Source organism: Penicillium crustosum (genome assembly GCF_028827405.1).
Source record: "Penicillium crustosum strain IBT 35664 chromosome Unknown utg000001l_segment0_segment0, whole genome shotgun sequence".
Classification (NCBI taxonomy): Eukaryota; Fungi; Ascomycota; class Eurotiomycetes; order Eurotiales; family Aspergillaceae; genus Penicillium; species Penicillium crustosum.
In genome coordinates this window covers 8,585,029-8,600,765 of record NW_026623122.1, presented here as the reverse complement: position 1 = coordinate 8,600,765, position 15,737 = coordinate 8,585,029, and the positions used below count along the sequence as shown (strand labels likewise).

At 48.1% G+C, this 15,737-nt stretch overlaps 5 protein-coding genes across 5 annotated transcripts; 2 read left to right on the top strand and 3 right to left on the bottom strand.

The window, feature by feature from the left end:
• Positions 1 to 759: 759 nt before the first annotated feature.
• On the top strand, positions 760 to 2,133 carry N7487_003186 (NADH:flavin oxidoreductase/NADH oxidase; the record flags this gene model as incomplete). Its single annotated transcript, XM_056870933.1, has 2 exons — positions 760 to 979; positions 1,036 to 2,133. The coding sequence occupies exons 1-2, from the start codon at positions 809 to 811 to the stop codon at positions 2,131 to 2,133; spliced, it is 1,269 nt and encodes a 422-aa protein (XP_056735717.1). The 5' UTR covers positions 760 to 808.
• A 2,505-nt stretch (positions 2,134 to 4,638) lies between these two features.
• Positions 4,639 to 5,545, bottom strand: N7487_003185 (uncharacterized protein; the record flags this gene model as incomplete). Its single annotated transcript, XM_056870932.1, has 2 exons — positions 4,639 to 5,261; positions 5,332 to 5,545. 2 exons carry the CDS (start codon positions 5,543 to 5,545, stop codon positions 4,639 to 4,641), a joined length of 837 nt encoding a protein of 278 aa, XP_056735716.1.
• A 241-nt stretch (positions 5,546 to 5,786) lies between these two features.
• Positions 5,787 to 6,903, bottom strand: N7487_003184 (aldo/keto reductase; the record flags this gene model as incomplete). Its single annotated transcript, XM_056870931.1, has 4 exons — positions 5,787 to 5,986; positions 6,051 to 6,378; positions 6,435 to 6,696; positions 6,764 to 6,903. 4 exons carry the CDS (start codon positions 6,901 to 6,903, stop codon positions 5,787 to 5,789), a joined length of 930 nt encoding a protein of 309 aa, XP_056735715.1.
• A 2,366-nt stretch (positions 6,904 to 9,269) lies between these two features.
• N7487_003183 (GFA family protein) lies at positions 9,270 to 9,948 on the bottom strand (the record flags this gene model as incomplete). Its single annotated transcript, XM_056870930.1, has 3 exons — positions 9,270 to 9,573; positions 9,696 to 9,875; positions 9,941 to 9,948. 3 exons carry the CDS (start codon positions 9,946 to 9,948, stop codon positions 9,270 to 9,272), a joined length of 492 nt encoding a protein of 163 aa, XP_056735714.1.
• Positions 9,949 to 10,432: 484 nt separating this feature from the next.
• N7487_003182 (uncharacterized protein) lies at positions 10,433 to 13,876 on the top strand (the record flags this gene model as incomplete). Its single annotated transcript, XM_056870929.1, has 6 exons — positions 10,433 to 10,482; positions 10,597 to 10,631; positions 10,726 to 10,840; positions 10,945 to 10,980; positions 11,267 to 12,444; positions 12,498 to 13,876. 6 exons carry the CDS (start codon positions 10,433 to 10,435, stop codon positions 13,874 to 13,876), a joined length of 2,793 nt encoding a protein of 930 aa, XP_056735713.1.
• Positions 13,877 to 15,737: the final 1,861 nt, after the last annotated feature.

Genomic DNA, 15,737 nt, shown 5'->3' with positions numbered 1-15,737 from the left:
CTAAGAGAACAAAGTCTACAACGATCGGCCATTTGCTTCCCGTGAAGACTGCCATAAATGGATGGTGGAGGCTATGAAAAAGTTAAGGCCCAATCTAAAGCTCGAGACAGAGCCGGATATTCTCTCTGCAGAAGAACTCCCCGGGGGTGCTGCAGGGTATAGTGTGCCGGAGAGGAAGTACATACTTCGCGTTTCGAGGGCCAGTGCTCGACTTAGAGTGGCGAGAAATCTCTACGTCTATCCTACCGCCAGATGGATATGAGTATTGGAAGAATATCAACTTTAAAATGATGCTGTATACATGTATCTAACTATGTAGTCATTCTGTGGTATCCACAGTATCACTTGATAGAGCATTCAATATTTGTTGTGTGGGTGGAAATAAGCTCAAATGAAAGTTTGAACCATCCGGACTTGTCTGGGACCTCGGGACCCCTGTCGGAGACATTACATAAGCATTTTGGTCTGCCGAGGATGAATGGATCCCGAGTTCGGATTCTAATTCAACCGCGTGGATCTCATTCGGCGACTTTTTATGATCTTTTACAGGACCATTTCGCTTCACATCCTTACCAATGGACCCATGTGTCAAAACTAGGAGTATTCCAAGGCGGAATATAATCTCCGGTGGGGATTTCGTGATTTTTTTGCCTCCAGATCAGATGGTTAATGTCTATCCAAAAATTTCGATGATAAATCAATCCTCAAATTCCCCACCATAGATCAGTACATAAATCAAGCCACCCCTGGCCCTACAAGATGGAATTAACCACACATATAATAATATTTATACCTGGACATCATCAAAATGACCTGGCCCGACGTCTCCGCTAAGCCCGCTGAGGGCATCTCATACTACACCCCTGCCCAGAGCCCCCCGGCAGGCACAGCTCGCACTCCCCAAACGAGCGGAAAGCCCATTCCCAAGCTCTTCAAGCCTCTCACCATCCGGGGCGTGACTTTCCAAAATCGCCTGGGTGTACGCAATTCCCTCCAATCCCTTGCATGATCACACAGCTGACAATAACCCTGCAGATGGCGCCAATGTGCCAATACAGTGCCGATGATGGCCACATGACCGCCTGGCACATCGCTCACTACGGTGCCATTGCCCAGCGCGGACCCGGACACATTATCATCGAAGCAACTGGTGTTGTCCCCGAGGGCCGCATCACGCCCGGCTGCGTGGGTCTCTGGAAGGACTCGCAGATCGCGCCCCTGAAACAGGTCGTTGATTTTGCGCACAGCCAGGGCCAGAAAATCGGTATCCAGCTCGCACACGCCGGCCGCAAGGCCTCGACCGTACCACCTTGGCTTGGCGGCGTTGTCGCGAACAACTCTGTCGGCGGTTGGACTGATAATGTCAAGGCTCCTAGCGCCATTCCCTTCGCCGAGGGTGATCCTATCCCCATTGCCATGACCCAGGATGATATCGCTGAGGTCAAGACTGCCTGGGTTGCGGCTGTTAAGCGTGCCATCGCTGCTGGTTGTGATTTTATTGAGATCCACAACGCTCACGGATACCTCCTCTCCTCGTTCCTTAGCCCCTCCTCCAACCAGCGCACCGATAACTACGGTGGTAGCTTCGAGAACCGCATTCGTCTGTCCTTGGAAATCGCTCAGTTGACCCGTGACACTGTCGGTGACGATGTTCCCGTCTTCCTGCGTGTGTCGGCTACCGACTGGCTTGAGAACAGCCTCCCGGAGGAGAAGGGCTGGAAGCTTGAGGATACGGTTGAGTTCGCTCGTGCGCTTGCTGCTCAGGGCGCGATCGATCTTATCGATATTAGTACCGGTGGTGTGCACGCTGCTCAGAAGATCACCTCCGGTCCTGGTTTCCAGGTCCCTCATGCTGCTGCTGTCAAGAAGGCCGTTGGTGATAAGCTGCTTGTTGCTGCTGTTGGTATGATTAACAATGGAAACTTGGGAGAGAAGATCCTGAACGAGGATGATCTCGATGTCATTCTTGTTGGTCGTGCCTTCCAGCGCGATACCGGTCTCGCTTGGCAGTTCGCTAAGGACTTGGATGTTGAGATTGCTATGGCTGCGCAGATTCGTTGGGGTTTCACCAGCTTCCGCAATGCTTCCGAGTATATTCAGCCCAACTCTATGAAGGCTTGCATTTTCGATTAGATTTAGATATACCAACTGTTGACCGACTTGCGGTTGGCTTGCATTGCATTATATAGACAGCTTTTTTAATCAATGAGAACAACGAGAATTGATATGCCGTTTACGCTTGGGACCTCTGATTGACAAGTATGAGAATTATCCGTATAGACAATGAACTTCAGGAATGTGACGCATATTGGCTTCATTTCCTTCGAGATTTTCCTCGCCATTTTCTTTGCATGCCGCCTGTTGGTCGTCTCTTAGGTGGCTTAGACATCAAAGGAATAAGAGTTGCTGTGGGGGCAGTCACGTATTCCATTGAGATGGGAGTTAAGAGAGCAGTATCGGACCCATATGAGAAATTATTCAAAAAAAAAATTGCGCAGTACTTAGATTTTACTACTCTCAGCCAAACTTCACATCAGAAGAGTGCGCTGAATATGGAGTAGAACGATTGAAATGAAAAACATGTTGGTTAAACTTTAACTAATCTAAGAACGAGTGAGAGCTGTGAGAGGTTTTTTTCAAATCGGAAACATGGTAAAGGGCGTTCTGTCTCACTTAGACCTGATGATGTTCGGAGCTCCAATTCTATGACCCCTTCAGCGTACATCGAAAACCAGTTATGGTTCTCAACGGACGCTGAAGGGGCCATAGAACTACAGATCCGAACGATCACCCAGGTGAGGTGAACATGATTCACCATCCAGAAAGTAGCCATGGCCCCAACCAAAGAAAAATCCCCCTGGGAAAACCCAGGGGTTCAACAAAAAAAAAGACCGAGACGACGCTGCCTCACCGAACACCCGCCCGAAGGTCGCGACTCCTCCAGGGAGATCCAGTTCAGCAGATCCGTAACGTACCCACCGGGCTTTCGGCAAACGGTTGCGACCCGTGATGCATCGACCTCATGCTAGAGGTATTTCTCACACGCTTCCTGGGGCGCCGAACTCGGATCCAAGTCCAGGAAAGTTCCAGGTTTCCTCATGGTATTACCCATAGGGGTAAACCTTGACTCGCACTGTGCTCGCTGGGCATCGGAAAACAAGTATTATGTTTCGCAAGAGGTTTCATAAAGGAGCCATTGTAGCTGTTCCTCTGGCATCTCGATGTTGCTACTCCAAAGCCTTAGTTCGCTCCGTGGTCTCAAGACGATACTCGGATTGTAAATTTGCGGCGTAATGTACTAGACTAATCTGAGCACACCAAACCCGCGTGAATCAATCATTGAAACGGCTTCGAATATCCTTCCCAATCGTGCTGCATGTGGAGCGAGCATCCACCATAACATCCCCAAGGCGTTCCCGCGGGGACGACATAGTCAATTGGAAAGTTGTTCTAGGCAATGTAACTCAGACTGAAAACTCTCATGGGAGGCGTCTAGGATCCCACCATTGACACAACGCCTCGAGGATCCCGCGTAACTAGAAGCTAATTGCGAGGGTTTCTTGGCGCGCATCTCGGATGAGACCTTTCGACAATTGCTAAACCAATCATTTCCAGCAAAGAGACAGACAGGATGAACCCGCCTTGCTTTGCCGGTCATTCATGATGACAATAACGGGACACTCGATATCACCAATCTGAAGACCAGCAAAGTTACTAAAAGACGTCCGCCGGCAGACATTCTAGCGATCATCGGTCGGAGGGCAGGCCTCAGATCACAAAAAGTACCGTTTGACAAACGTCCCATCCCAGTGAACAGCTCTGCCGTTCAGCGGGATGGTATGAGCAAGAGAAATCCTTCCTTGTGCATATCCATAGAGTCGAAGGGGAACTCAAGGACCCGCTCCACGAGGGTTTAGGCCAAGCAGGCACAGTTGGGTGAACTCTGGAGGAAGGAAATAGAGAGGGGATTAGGAGGATACTTATATTCGACGTGACGCGTTCCCAGGTTCGCGGACCTCCGGACCTCCGCGTTTTTACCTAATCATTACCCCACTTAGATAGCCCCCGACGCGTTCAACCTGACTTTTAGGGCTTTTCTCACTTCTGCCCTGTTATATTCAACGTCATGTTGATACTTCATTGTTCCGATGCTTTTAATCATAGATAACCTGATACCCATGGACTTCCTTAAGTTCCGCAACGCTATCCCTTGGATCGCCAGATCCTCCACTACATGTCAAGATATCTGAAATCAAGTAGCTTATACGGAGTAGAGGATATTGTAGTAGATCATTGAGCTTATATATCCTTTTGGTACTCTAGGTCTTTCGCTTTATTTCAACTGTATACAGTCAATTTCTGATCTACAGTTTATGGCTTCTTCGGTCCCTCAGAATGCTTCTCGTGATTTTCGGTATACCCAGAGGAAACATATCATCGCGGCTCCATGAGTTACATGGGGAAAACAGCGAACACAATGTTAACGAGGAATTGCACGGTCTGGGCTTCACAGAATCTCCGGCATTAGACATCAATTTAGAGCCATATTAGCATTATTCCACCTCTGAACGAAAAACACTTGCTCTAATAAAAAGATCACCGCGCTCGCGGAAATCACTTTCTGCGAATTTGAACAGCTCACGGAAAAACCTCCTTTCCCATCCAATCCCAACACCTCCCTCTCCCTCCTTTAACCTCCGATGACAGGCCCGCAAGCACCTCCAACAGCTTGTCGGCCGCATCGGCCGGCTCCAGCATCTCCCTCGTTCCCCAATACTCATTGGTAAAATCCGTATGCACAGTGCCAGGGTGTAACGCCACAGCAATTGCGCTCTTCCCACTCTTCGCGCGCAAATGCAAGTCAAAAGTCTTGGCTAATTGGAATACAGCTGCCTTGCTTGCACGGTAGGAATACCAACCGCCTGAGGCATTGTCGGATATTGAGCCGACTCGAGCGGCCATCATTGTATAGATGGCATGAGAGGGTAACCACAGCGGACCTTGACTGTTGATTGTAGAGCTGGACTTTATTGTCGGGAATGCTGGTGAGGACTTCAATGGGACAAACTGGGAGAGATGCTTCATGAGTAGCAACGGGCCGAGGGAGTTGACTTTGAAGCTTTCCAGCGCATTGGCAGCGTCGATTTTACTGGGTGATTTTTCCGCGTGCAGAATACCGGGGATTGTCAATCCTAGCCTTAGCGGTGTATTTGGATATTTCTGACGGATTGTGTGTGCCATTGCTGATATCGTAGACTCATCTGGGGAGTCGGTTAGCCTTACCGGGGCCGAGAAGCTTGTGTCTCCGGGAATAGATTTGCTTTTTTTTACCTGTTACATCAACCTGGAGGATACGAAGTCTCTGCTCTGCGTCTTTTGGCATGTCCTTGCTTGAAAGCAATCTTTCTTGGAGCTCATCACAGTTCTTGCGGGCTGTTGCAATCACAGGGAGCTCGGTCCGGGTTAAGAGCCGTTGTGTGAAGGCGAACCCGAGTCCTCGCGAGGCAGGGGTTACTAAAGCAAACCCATGAGCTGCTGGTAACATGATGCATTTACTGGACCAACGTATGTTGTTTTTCAAGTTGTTGGAGACGGTAGAAGCAATTACAACGTAGAGTTGCCGGTGTTCGGCCTTCGTATGACGTCACACAACATGTTCATTGTAGGGGGTTAATTCAACGCAATTCAGAACAACATACATACATTTAATGGTTACTGTTTACTTGTCTTAGATTGACTCCTCCTCCCCACCCCCCCCCAGGGCCCTCAAACATACCCAACATACCTCAACACTTTCCCTCCAGATCATTGAAGAAGTCTCTACCAAACTCCCCACTGCTATCGTTGAAACGAAGCTTCTTGTTGATTTTCTCAATCTTCTTCATATCTTCTGGGCTCAGCTTAAAGTCGCCTCCCAGGTTGGACCTGATCCTCAAGGGCGTTTTAGACTTCGGCAACACCGAGTGGCCCTGCGAGACTCCCCAAGCTATCAAACGACATCACACTGTAGTCAGCATCATGAAAACTAAATTCAGATACATCACACTTACCAAGAGCAACTTGGGCAGAAGTTTTGTTGTAAGGCTCGCCTATCTCCGCCAACACAGGCTCGTCGAGCAGCTTCGCAGGCCCGCCTTTCTCGCCATAGAGAGCGTTCTGGTTTCCAAACGGCGAATAGTGCGTGATATGTATACCATTCTTTCGATGCCATTCAGTGAAATCACGCTGCTGCAGCCACGGATGACATTCAATCTGGTGCGCAGCGGGAACGATGGAAGTATTCTTGATCAGGCGCTCCATCTCAGACTTGTCGAAGTTAGAGACACCGATCGCCCTCGCCTTGCCGGTTTCCAGAAGCTGTTCCATTGCTTTGTACGTCTACTTCATGTCAGCGCGCTTGCATTCATGATCCAAGAGATGAGAGTTCGACGTACGTCGACGATGTCGATATTCTCCAGGATCGGCTTCTCGTCCTTCTTCGGAAACAACTCCTCGCCTCGTTTCCAGGCCACGGGCCAGTGAATCAGGAACAGATCAACGTAGTCCATTTCCAAATCATCCAAGGATTGTTGCAAAGCCGGTGCTACGTCGTCCGGGTGGTGCTTGTTGTTCCATAGTTTGGTTGTGATGAAGATATCTTTGCGCGGGACGCCGCTTTTCTTGACGCCTCTGCCAACTGCCTTCTCGGTTCCATAACTAGTATTCAGTCAGTCCTGTACATTGAGCTTGTCGCTCGTCTCGGTCAGGAGGCCAGTATACTTACACCCGTGCAGTATCGATATGACGATATCCTACTTTGATTGCCTCTGCTACGGCATCTTCCTGCTCACTTGCATCCTGCCAAGTGCCGAACCCAATGGCTGGAATCTCTGCTCCAGTGTTCAACTTGAATTTTGTGGACATCTTTAGTTGGTTGCTCTTTGATTGGTTTCAATAATTATTCAACAGTTCATGTCCTACTATCATCTCCAGCTCGAATTCAGAGTAAAGTACAAAACGCGATTATCAAAGACACGTCAAGGTGACGAATGCCATATTTGTGGTTCTGTGTTGATGACGTGGAAATGACATCTTTGGAGTCTGGGACGAAGCCAGCATATACATACATATGTATGTAATTAGGTAGGAGGGTGAAACTTTTTCAATTGGCAAGCTTGAGCCTTTTCCAACCCGCACTAGCTTTTCTCTGCCTAGAATGTCAATGAGCTGTCCGGGGTTTAGCTGTGCTAACAATCTGGCAGTAGGTTCTAGTCAGCTTTCGTGTGATACCATTCCTTCTACTAGCTCTAGCAAACACTCCCCACTCAACATCAACAGTCTTCGCCGCTGATTGCCAGATCAAAAATCATATGTTAACGGTCATATCGTGTTCGCGGCGACGAAATTACCGGCTCTGACCGTCGGACTTGTTTTTGATACATTCTCGCCAGCAACTTCACCCTATACTCAAGCATTTTAGGAATCTGTTCGCCGAGAAACCTGTTTCGAGCGCCCAAAACCTGCATGCTAGGAGTTTCCGCCTTCTACACTCGAGGCTGTCCGTTACATGTTGACGTCATGGACAAGGCACCTTCGCCTAGCAACCTTGCATGGTTTCAACAATTGAGGCCCAAGCTCTTTGGCTTCTTGCGGGAAGTCGCGATACCAGTCTACAATGCCAAATTGGCAACAAGACCTACCGCACTTGCATGATGAAGCATGGAAGGCACTCGGTGGAAAGCATTACCAAGGAGACCAGTCACTAGGTCATCTCAACCATCGCAGTGGTATATATGTATTGCTCCATTGATGTATCGCTAACCATCCCTTGTGTTTTAGTGAGGACTGGCCATTACACATGCAAATACAGTTAGTTTCCTTCATCCTATCCACTCCAACTCTCGGCCCAGGTATTTCGCCGATGTTTGATGCCAAGACAAACAACGCCAAAGGTCGTACGCGTCTACCGTAGCTTACCGCATTAGTTTATATAGCGAGCTCCACTCGCAAATTTTTTTCTTTCCTTCTGTATCGCTCGGAATTCTCCAGCTCTCACTTCTTCTTTCTTTTGTTTTTTCTTTTCTCGGCTTGGACTGTGTCTTAATGATGGCACACACTCCAGCTGTTCTCAAAGCCTGAGGTTGATCCCAGCGCTGCAAATATTGCTCGGTTTCTTTTTTTCCAAAAGGTAAGGAAAATCTTTTTCTTCTTCCAACCCCAAACCCCCGGGGATGATTATATTATAGACATGCAAAGGCATTCCTCAATCAGAAGATCCATGTTGAATCTGTCATACTTTTAAGTTTCAGCCTTGTCTGACCCATCACAAAAACATCATTACTTTACAAGCCATACATTGAGTGATCTTTGACTAACAATCTCTCACTCAGGTAAATTACACTTGGATTCAATCCCTTCCCTCCATTGCGGCTGTTGCCTAGCATGAAGAAATTTGAACGAACGGGCGGACATAACGTACCCACCTCCCTTCATCCAACAAAACCAGAGCGTACAAACTCTGTGGGTGTGTGGGAAGTGGATTACTTGTTGAGAATTCGTCACCTGAACCATTGCCCTGATCAAAATTATTTCATGTCGCATCGACAAGTTGAGACCAGCATTTCTAACGGAAATTCTAGGTAATTCATCACTCATCTCTATCTCTCTACCCTTCCTCAACATGGTCAAACCTATCATGATGATTGTGTTATTCACACTGTTGGACTTGGACCTCGTGTCCGGGAATGAACATTATACAAAAATTCTGATTTAATGAGGTATGTTTCCTCCAGTCGATCGGAGAATTCGTATTTAATGCTGACTGACTCGAAGCCTGACTTAGTTGCCATGTCTTGATTTCGCTTTTGACTCACGCTTTTTGCTCGAATCTCATCGCTAACTCGACATAAGTGAACAAATAGGCTTACACAGGTGGACCATTTGGCTCGTTGACCGTGAGTTTACTCCGCTTCCATTTCCTATCTCATTGCATGATGAACCCCAATATACTGTTCTATCTCTGAACTATCATGTCGATAAACTATTTTCACCTTGGAGAACTGATCTTTTCCTTGACTGCCCTCATTTCACTCATCTCGTGATATGATCAATTGCTAATAAGCATCACAGGAGCCATTGGTCATTTTATAATATCTTAATATCACAATATTTTTCTTAAACCACTTCTCCATTCGTAACTTCAGGCGTGTCCCTTAGATCTCTCAGTCACCCCGTAACTCCTGTATCTCATTCCCAACACCTACCAATTCATCCATGCTCAATGGCATTCCCTACTCGACAAACAAACCATGCTTCTTGTGCCATCCCTCGAGACTATCCTCACCATACTCCTTGTGCACACTCTTCTTTCCCTCCGGCCACCGCGCCCACGCCGGCTTCGATCCATCCATTATACACACCATCTCGTCGGGCACAGGCAACTCAGTATCAATTGCAGAGGCAAATGGATGAATCAGCTCAGGCCAGTGGTGGTCCCAGAGCCACAGCATGGTACTGCAGTTCGAGCAGAAGTTCCGCTCAGAGGCGCAAAGCTTTTCATCTGGTGTGCCGCGGTCTTTGATGCCAGAGTATTTCCTGGTCATGAGTTAGTATATGTGAGCGATAATATAATGAGCGTATTTCAGTGTTTGGAACGATAGTTTCCGGATAGATCCCGTGCTCGAATGTGAAATTGAGTGGATATGGATGGCTCGTACTTGATCAGATCTTTGCCCTTGATGATATTCAGGCTATCGGCGATGCCGCCTAGGTTCACTGCCCCAAGGTGTCCACCTACTTTACGGCAGATGCTGCAAGCGCATAGTTGGTAGGGAACTGGTGTTTGGGACTGGAGAGTAAATTCGACGCCGCCGCATTGGCAGCTTCCTTCGAGGTTCCTATAAACACGGTTAGTCTGTCTGTGTTGAAAATGCAGTGCGGGTGTTGGTGAAGCTCTACGTACATAGGCATGATTTGGTGCGTTTGTTTGATATCCTAGGAGCTAGTGGGGTTATAACCAAAGCGATGTATTTGAGTTGGTGAAAGGTTTGGTTAGGTATATCCAGAGTTAAGAGGTGCTCCTCGATATATATACTTCCATCACCGAGGGGGAAAATCCAACAACAAAAACAACAAAACGAGCAAACCAGTCTTGACTCATATGATTAGAGGACGAGTCTACCCCCACCAATCTATTTCCTATCAATAAATCTAGATCCGAATGCCCGAGGCCTGTTCTCTTGACGCCGGGTTGATTTCATGCATCATCGACCGTACCCCGCAGCCGTGATTGGTTGAAGTGTTGTTTGTCTTGTTTGTTCTGTTTGTCTATTGTACGTTTGGATTCGCGTTCGTCGACTGATGCACATCTCGCTGAGCTACTTTCTCGTCTGTACCAAAGCACAAACCTGTTGTGTTGATATTTATAGCGGATATACGCTCAATCTTGCTGAAAATGAGTTTCGGAGCCCCCGGCGGTGGGTCGGTGAACTACAAGCCATCACCGTGAGTTGGATGATTCCAAGCGTGCATATTTGCGCCTGCGGCATATTGTCTATCAAACGAACGAGATTGAATCCATTGTCTACATAAGTGCTAACCAAATGACACCGTCTGCAGACCTGAGCGCGGTAGCTTTCCTCTTGACCACGAAGGTACGCCAGCCCGCAGTTACATGGCCCATATCCCTAATAAATGCGGCAAGACCGGCCAAGACAATGGAGCTAATCACAATTTGGGACACTGCAGGAGAATGCAAGCATGTTATCTCGGGTTATCTGAAGTGTATCAAGATGAACAAAGGCACCAATGACGAGGCGTGTCGCAAATTGGCCAAGGAATACCTTGCCTGCCGGATGGACAAGTAAGTCAGCCCGATACACACAAGCACCGATCATTACCATTGGAGAAGAACTGGACCGTGATGAATGCCAAGGCAAAATGCTGATTCAGACGACTTGTGATTAGGAACCTCATGGCGCCGGATAACTTCGAGAACCTTGGGTTAGTGTTTAAAGACGACGAAGGGAAACAACAGACACCAGCTACACCAACTGCAAGCGCAGCAAACCCAGGACAGAAAAGCTGATATAGGACTCGGAGACGTTGGATGATATTGTATGATATGGAAGAGTGGCGCTAGTCCGTGATATTCGGGTAGTGCTGGCATTATTCAAGGCGTTGCACATAAGAAAATGTATTTGGTACACATTCAACACGTGAAATAAGTAAATATGATGTGTAAATGAGTGAGAATCGAAAATTCGCAATATTATGCCAATTTGAACAGTGGTGATATGTTGGCTCTGATATACCATATGCGGTTCCCCGCATGTGAAACCGTTTCCGCCCAGCCACTCTTACAATCTCCAACTCCTCCAAGGAGCCCCAAGCCACCAAATGTCATCGATCGCCCGGCCACCAGACCCGTGCCTCGTGGCAATAATCCTTATTGTGCGCTCTCGCACCGGCCCCCGTCTTGTTTTCCACTACCCCCGAACCCGCTCAGCGAGAACCGCATTAAAACCACCACCAGGGGCGGCCGGAGCGTCTCGCGCACCCGCACACGATCTAAAAATACCGATTCGAGCTCGAGCTCCGAGAGCGGCTTGAGTTCCGATGAAGACGAGGATGAACGGGAAACACAGAGCCATGCTGGTGGGAGTTCCGTGCTAGCGGGTCGCCGCGCTAGCAACTTCGGCCTCGATGATCATCTCCCCGCCGCTGCATCGCCTGCTGGCGCTGAAACCCAGCGCCCAGCGTCGCTGGGCTCCGCGCGCGGCTCGTCTGTTCGGAAGCGGACTACGGGTACCGATCCGGACCCTGACGACGATGCGGGGATGGCGTCTGATCGACCGGATGATGGTCCGGGGAGCTCTAGGCCGCCTTGGGAGTCGCTTTTGGGTGTACCTGGGAGTGTGTGGGAGAAACTGCTTAGTCCGTCCCGGTCGTGGCATAAGCGGCGGTTTGAGGTTGGCATAAATGATTTGGCACTTATTGGTTGGCCGGTCTTTGTGCGCGAGGATGGCTCATGGCGCAAGCAACGACGCAAGAAGCAGAAGAAGCCTCGTGCTGAATGGGACGGCGGGGAGCTAGGTCACAATGATAGTGCCGAGGAGGGCAAGAAGGATGAGCAATTTGTTACTTCGCCTGATCTGGGTGCCAGTGTCGCTTCCATTGCGGAGTCGCTGACATCGCCGACAGACAGCAAGCGCGGGTCGACTAGTGGACGGCCTGGGAAATCAGATGAGTCGCTTGATCCAGAGGATAAAGACCACATGACAATGTTCAATGTCGTCTTTGTTGTAGATCCTCCTTTGCTGGAGTACTCCATGCGTGTGAAGGAAATCTACGAGAATATCATCAAGAAATTCGCCAAAGCTCTTAAATGGGAACAGGCTCGCACCGACTATGTGTGGAAGGAGTCTCAACATATTCTACAAGTGAGGAGAAGAGCACGAGAGACAAGTATGTTTCCTGCTAATAACCACCCCGCTCAAGCTGACAATAATACTGGACAGAAACATCAACCCATAATCTTTACTCCGAATTGATATCTCAGTCTTCTCTAGCTCGAGCTATCTACACAGTCTATAGCAGCATATCGGCATCTAAAATCGCATCCGTATCGCTCAGCCCGGATGTTTCCATCTCGCTCCAGATCCCACCTTTGACCTCTACACCATACCTTACTGGCCCTATGGATAAAGCATACCCCGGCTTGTGGCTCACAACAGCAGACAGTGCAACCCCTGTCGACGACCCAGGCGCGGATGAAAACAATGTGCCACATCAAGTCCTGGCAAAACACTTTGCTCTACTTCTGTTAGACAGTGAAGCCGCCATTGTCAAGGACATCGAAGCGTCCGGGGGAACACTTGCCCCCGCACTCGCGCATTATATCCGATGCTCCAAGCCAACCAAGTCATTTGCACAGATATCAGTATCATCGGGAATCCCACTATCCCATATCCAGATGCTGTCAAGTCATCTTGTATACTGGCGTCGTGCTCGCGCCATCCCTCCCATCCACCAACGAGACACATACATCGTCTCTCCAAACTGTGACTTAAGCAAGCTTGGAATAGCTACGATTGCTTACCAGGCAGCATTCCCAACCTACCCTAGTTTGCCAAAAATGCTTTCCACGCTCAGTGGTACCCCTCGCCCTTATAGCAACTTCATCCCCAGCAAAGACCACAAGGAGATATACTTTACTATCCTGGCCTGGTTACTACGCGGCGGCTGGGTCACCCAGCTCCGCACTTTCGCGCGCATCAAAGTCTCACCCGAGGTCAAAATGGCCGTGGAGATGGCGCTGCGCAAGGAGGAAGTTGAGCGATACCTGTCCAAGGGCAACTCAAACTCGATCTCGGTGGACGAGGACGATGATAGTGACTCCGACGATGAACACGACGACGCGAACTCTTCCTCGTCCTCTTCCCTCGACAGTCACGGCAGCGGCGATGAAACGCCCACGCCCAATCGACTCGATCCACACGCCCAACTACGCTCTTCCCACAAACTTCTCGATCAATCAACAGCTCTCCGGCTGTCCTCTTTCATCCTTTCCCCGCACCGTGCATCTCCACTCGAGTCCCGCTGGCTTGATGAAATCTTCTCCCGATTCCCCGACAACCCTAGACCCGTCCAGGAAGATGAAAACGCGAGTCCGGATATCACGCCCAACGATAGCCTAGCCCTGCACAAGAAGTACTGGCCTGTCTTCCTCAAGTACTTCAATGGCTACGATGCCCTGGAGAAGATCTGCGTGCGCGAGAATCTCAAGCGCAAGCTCGTCTGGCAGGTCCTTATGCGCCTGGGCTTGGTGACAGGTCCACTGGGCGCGATGGATCTCGATGCGCGCGAACAGGTGTTGGTTAGTGTTCGACATTGGTAGGTGGTTTTTATGGTGTTGGTACGGGAATATGGAATATGGAATATGGAGTTTTCTCTAGCAGGACAATGATATCCCTCTTTTACATAGATGTCGGTTTCTGTTCATATCAGGCAAATCCCGCTGGTATAGATCCCGGAGACCGGAAGCACTTCACGGAGTAGTTTTCAGGATACTACTATATGTAGTAATACAGCCCGCGTATTCTGATTACATACCCACTATGCTATTCCGATGGTTTCCGCGTGCCCTCAGCCCTAATCACTGCCGAAAGCACAATGCTTTGAATATGGACTCATTGGGTGAAAGGGAACTGGGATGGTTCGTATTCGAGTAAATTAGTTTAATTGGATTGGTTCGTTTAATTATATATAAAAAAATATACATGTACGAAAAAGAAAGAGTGACAGTACTACTAGTAAGGGCAGTTCACGTGTTCCAAGATTGGGCAATTATATCACATTCTTTTCGTCGCACAATGATCAGCATTGGTAATTTTCTTTTCTCGCAGGGTACTATGTAATCTAATATGTAATCCCTCACTTGGCACCTTTTTCATTTGAATGTATTGATATGTATTACGTTTACCCCGATTCCATCACCGGGCCGTATATCCGATCAACGGTCCAACGGGTTGAAGATTACAAGGGCCGGGGGATTTGGGTTGTAGTTGGGCGTATGTATACTTAAGTTGATAACAGTATCTGACGGTTGTATAATATGGATACTATATGTATATATGTATACAAGAGTAGTTGTCATTTCAAAGGAATTCTCTTGCCTCCCACGTCAGATATTTCTATTGTGCGCCAATGGCCGGAGGGGCTCCGGTGGACCCCGCCATGTTCAGATGTACTCTCTATGTATTCTTGCTGCAAGTTGATGAGCCGAATATTCGTATAGGTATTCCGTTGTATTCTGTGTGATATCTATTGTTAGGACTTGAATAGAAGCTCGATCTATAAAGTAAAAGGTCTTTGGTTAAAGGTCTAGAACAAGAACGCCATAGTGACATCCAATTGGCTGGACATTTGTTGCTTGAGACCTCAGAACCCTGAAGTATCGCCACTTCGATACCTATTTTAATCATAGGTTGCCTGAGCTGTGATTGCCATTGGGCCAATGCCCTTTAAAGAAACATGCGGCTCAATTAGATGAGATTGAACTGATTCTTTGTTGGTTTCATAGACTATACATGTATGTATAAAAGGCACCTGACTGCCGAGAGTACTATTGACCTCGGCACGGTAAATACACAACCAAAAGTGGACATGGTATGTATAAGACAGGGTGACAGGGTATTCTAGGGATTCATAATGTGTTCAGTCTGTTATGTGTAATAAGTATAGAAGTACTCCGTACTATGGGATTATATGCCTCAATCGGCTAGTACCGACTCAGCTCCGAGATGCCCGACAACATATATATGGATTGACCAAGGAAACCCTAGACAAGGCCACCCTCACTTGAATTAGAAATGATATATGATACATATATTCAAAGAAATGAAATCTTTAAATAAACAAAACGAAAAGAAATCAGACCAAAGAGAAATTGTTGTTTTTTTCTCTAAAGTCCTTTTATGCGAAATTCCACAATAAAAAAAAAAACCCCCCCATACAAAAAACACAAAATGTGCCCATCCAATATTAATTACGTGTAAAGAAAAAACCCCGCTACCAGTTCTGCCCTGAACCAAATAATTTTACTTCTCTCTTCTCTCTACATCTCTTCCCCTCCGCATCGGGTTGTTTTCTCCCTTCTTCCGCGACTTCCTTTCTCCCTTACGGTACCTCTCCGTCTCAGAGAGAACCGAGATTCTTCCCTTTTCCGATTCCCACGTGCCGATTCCGCGGTCCTCATT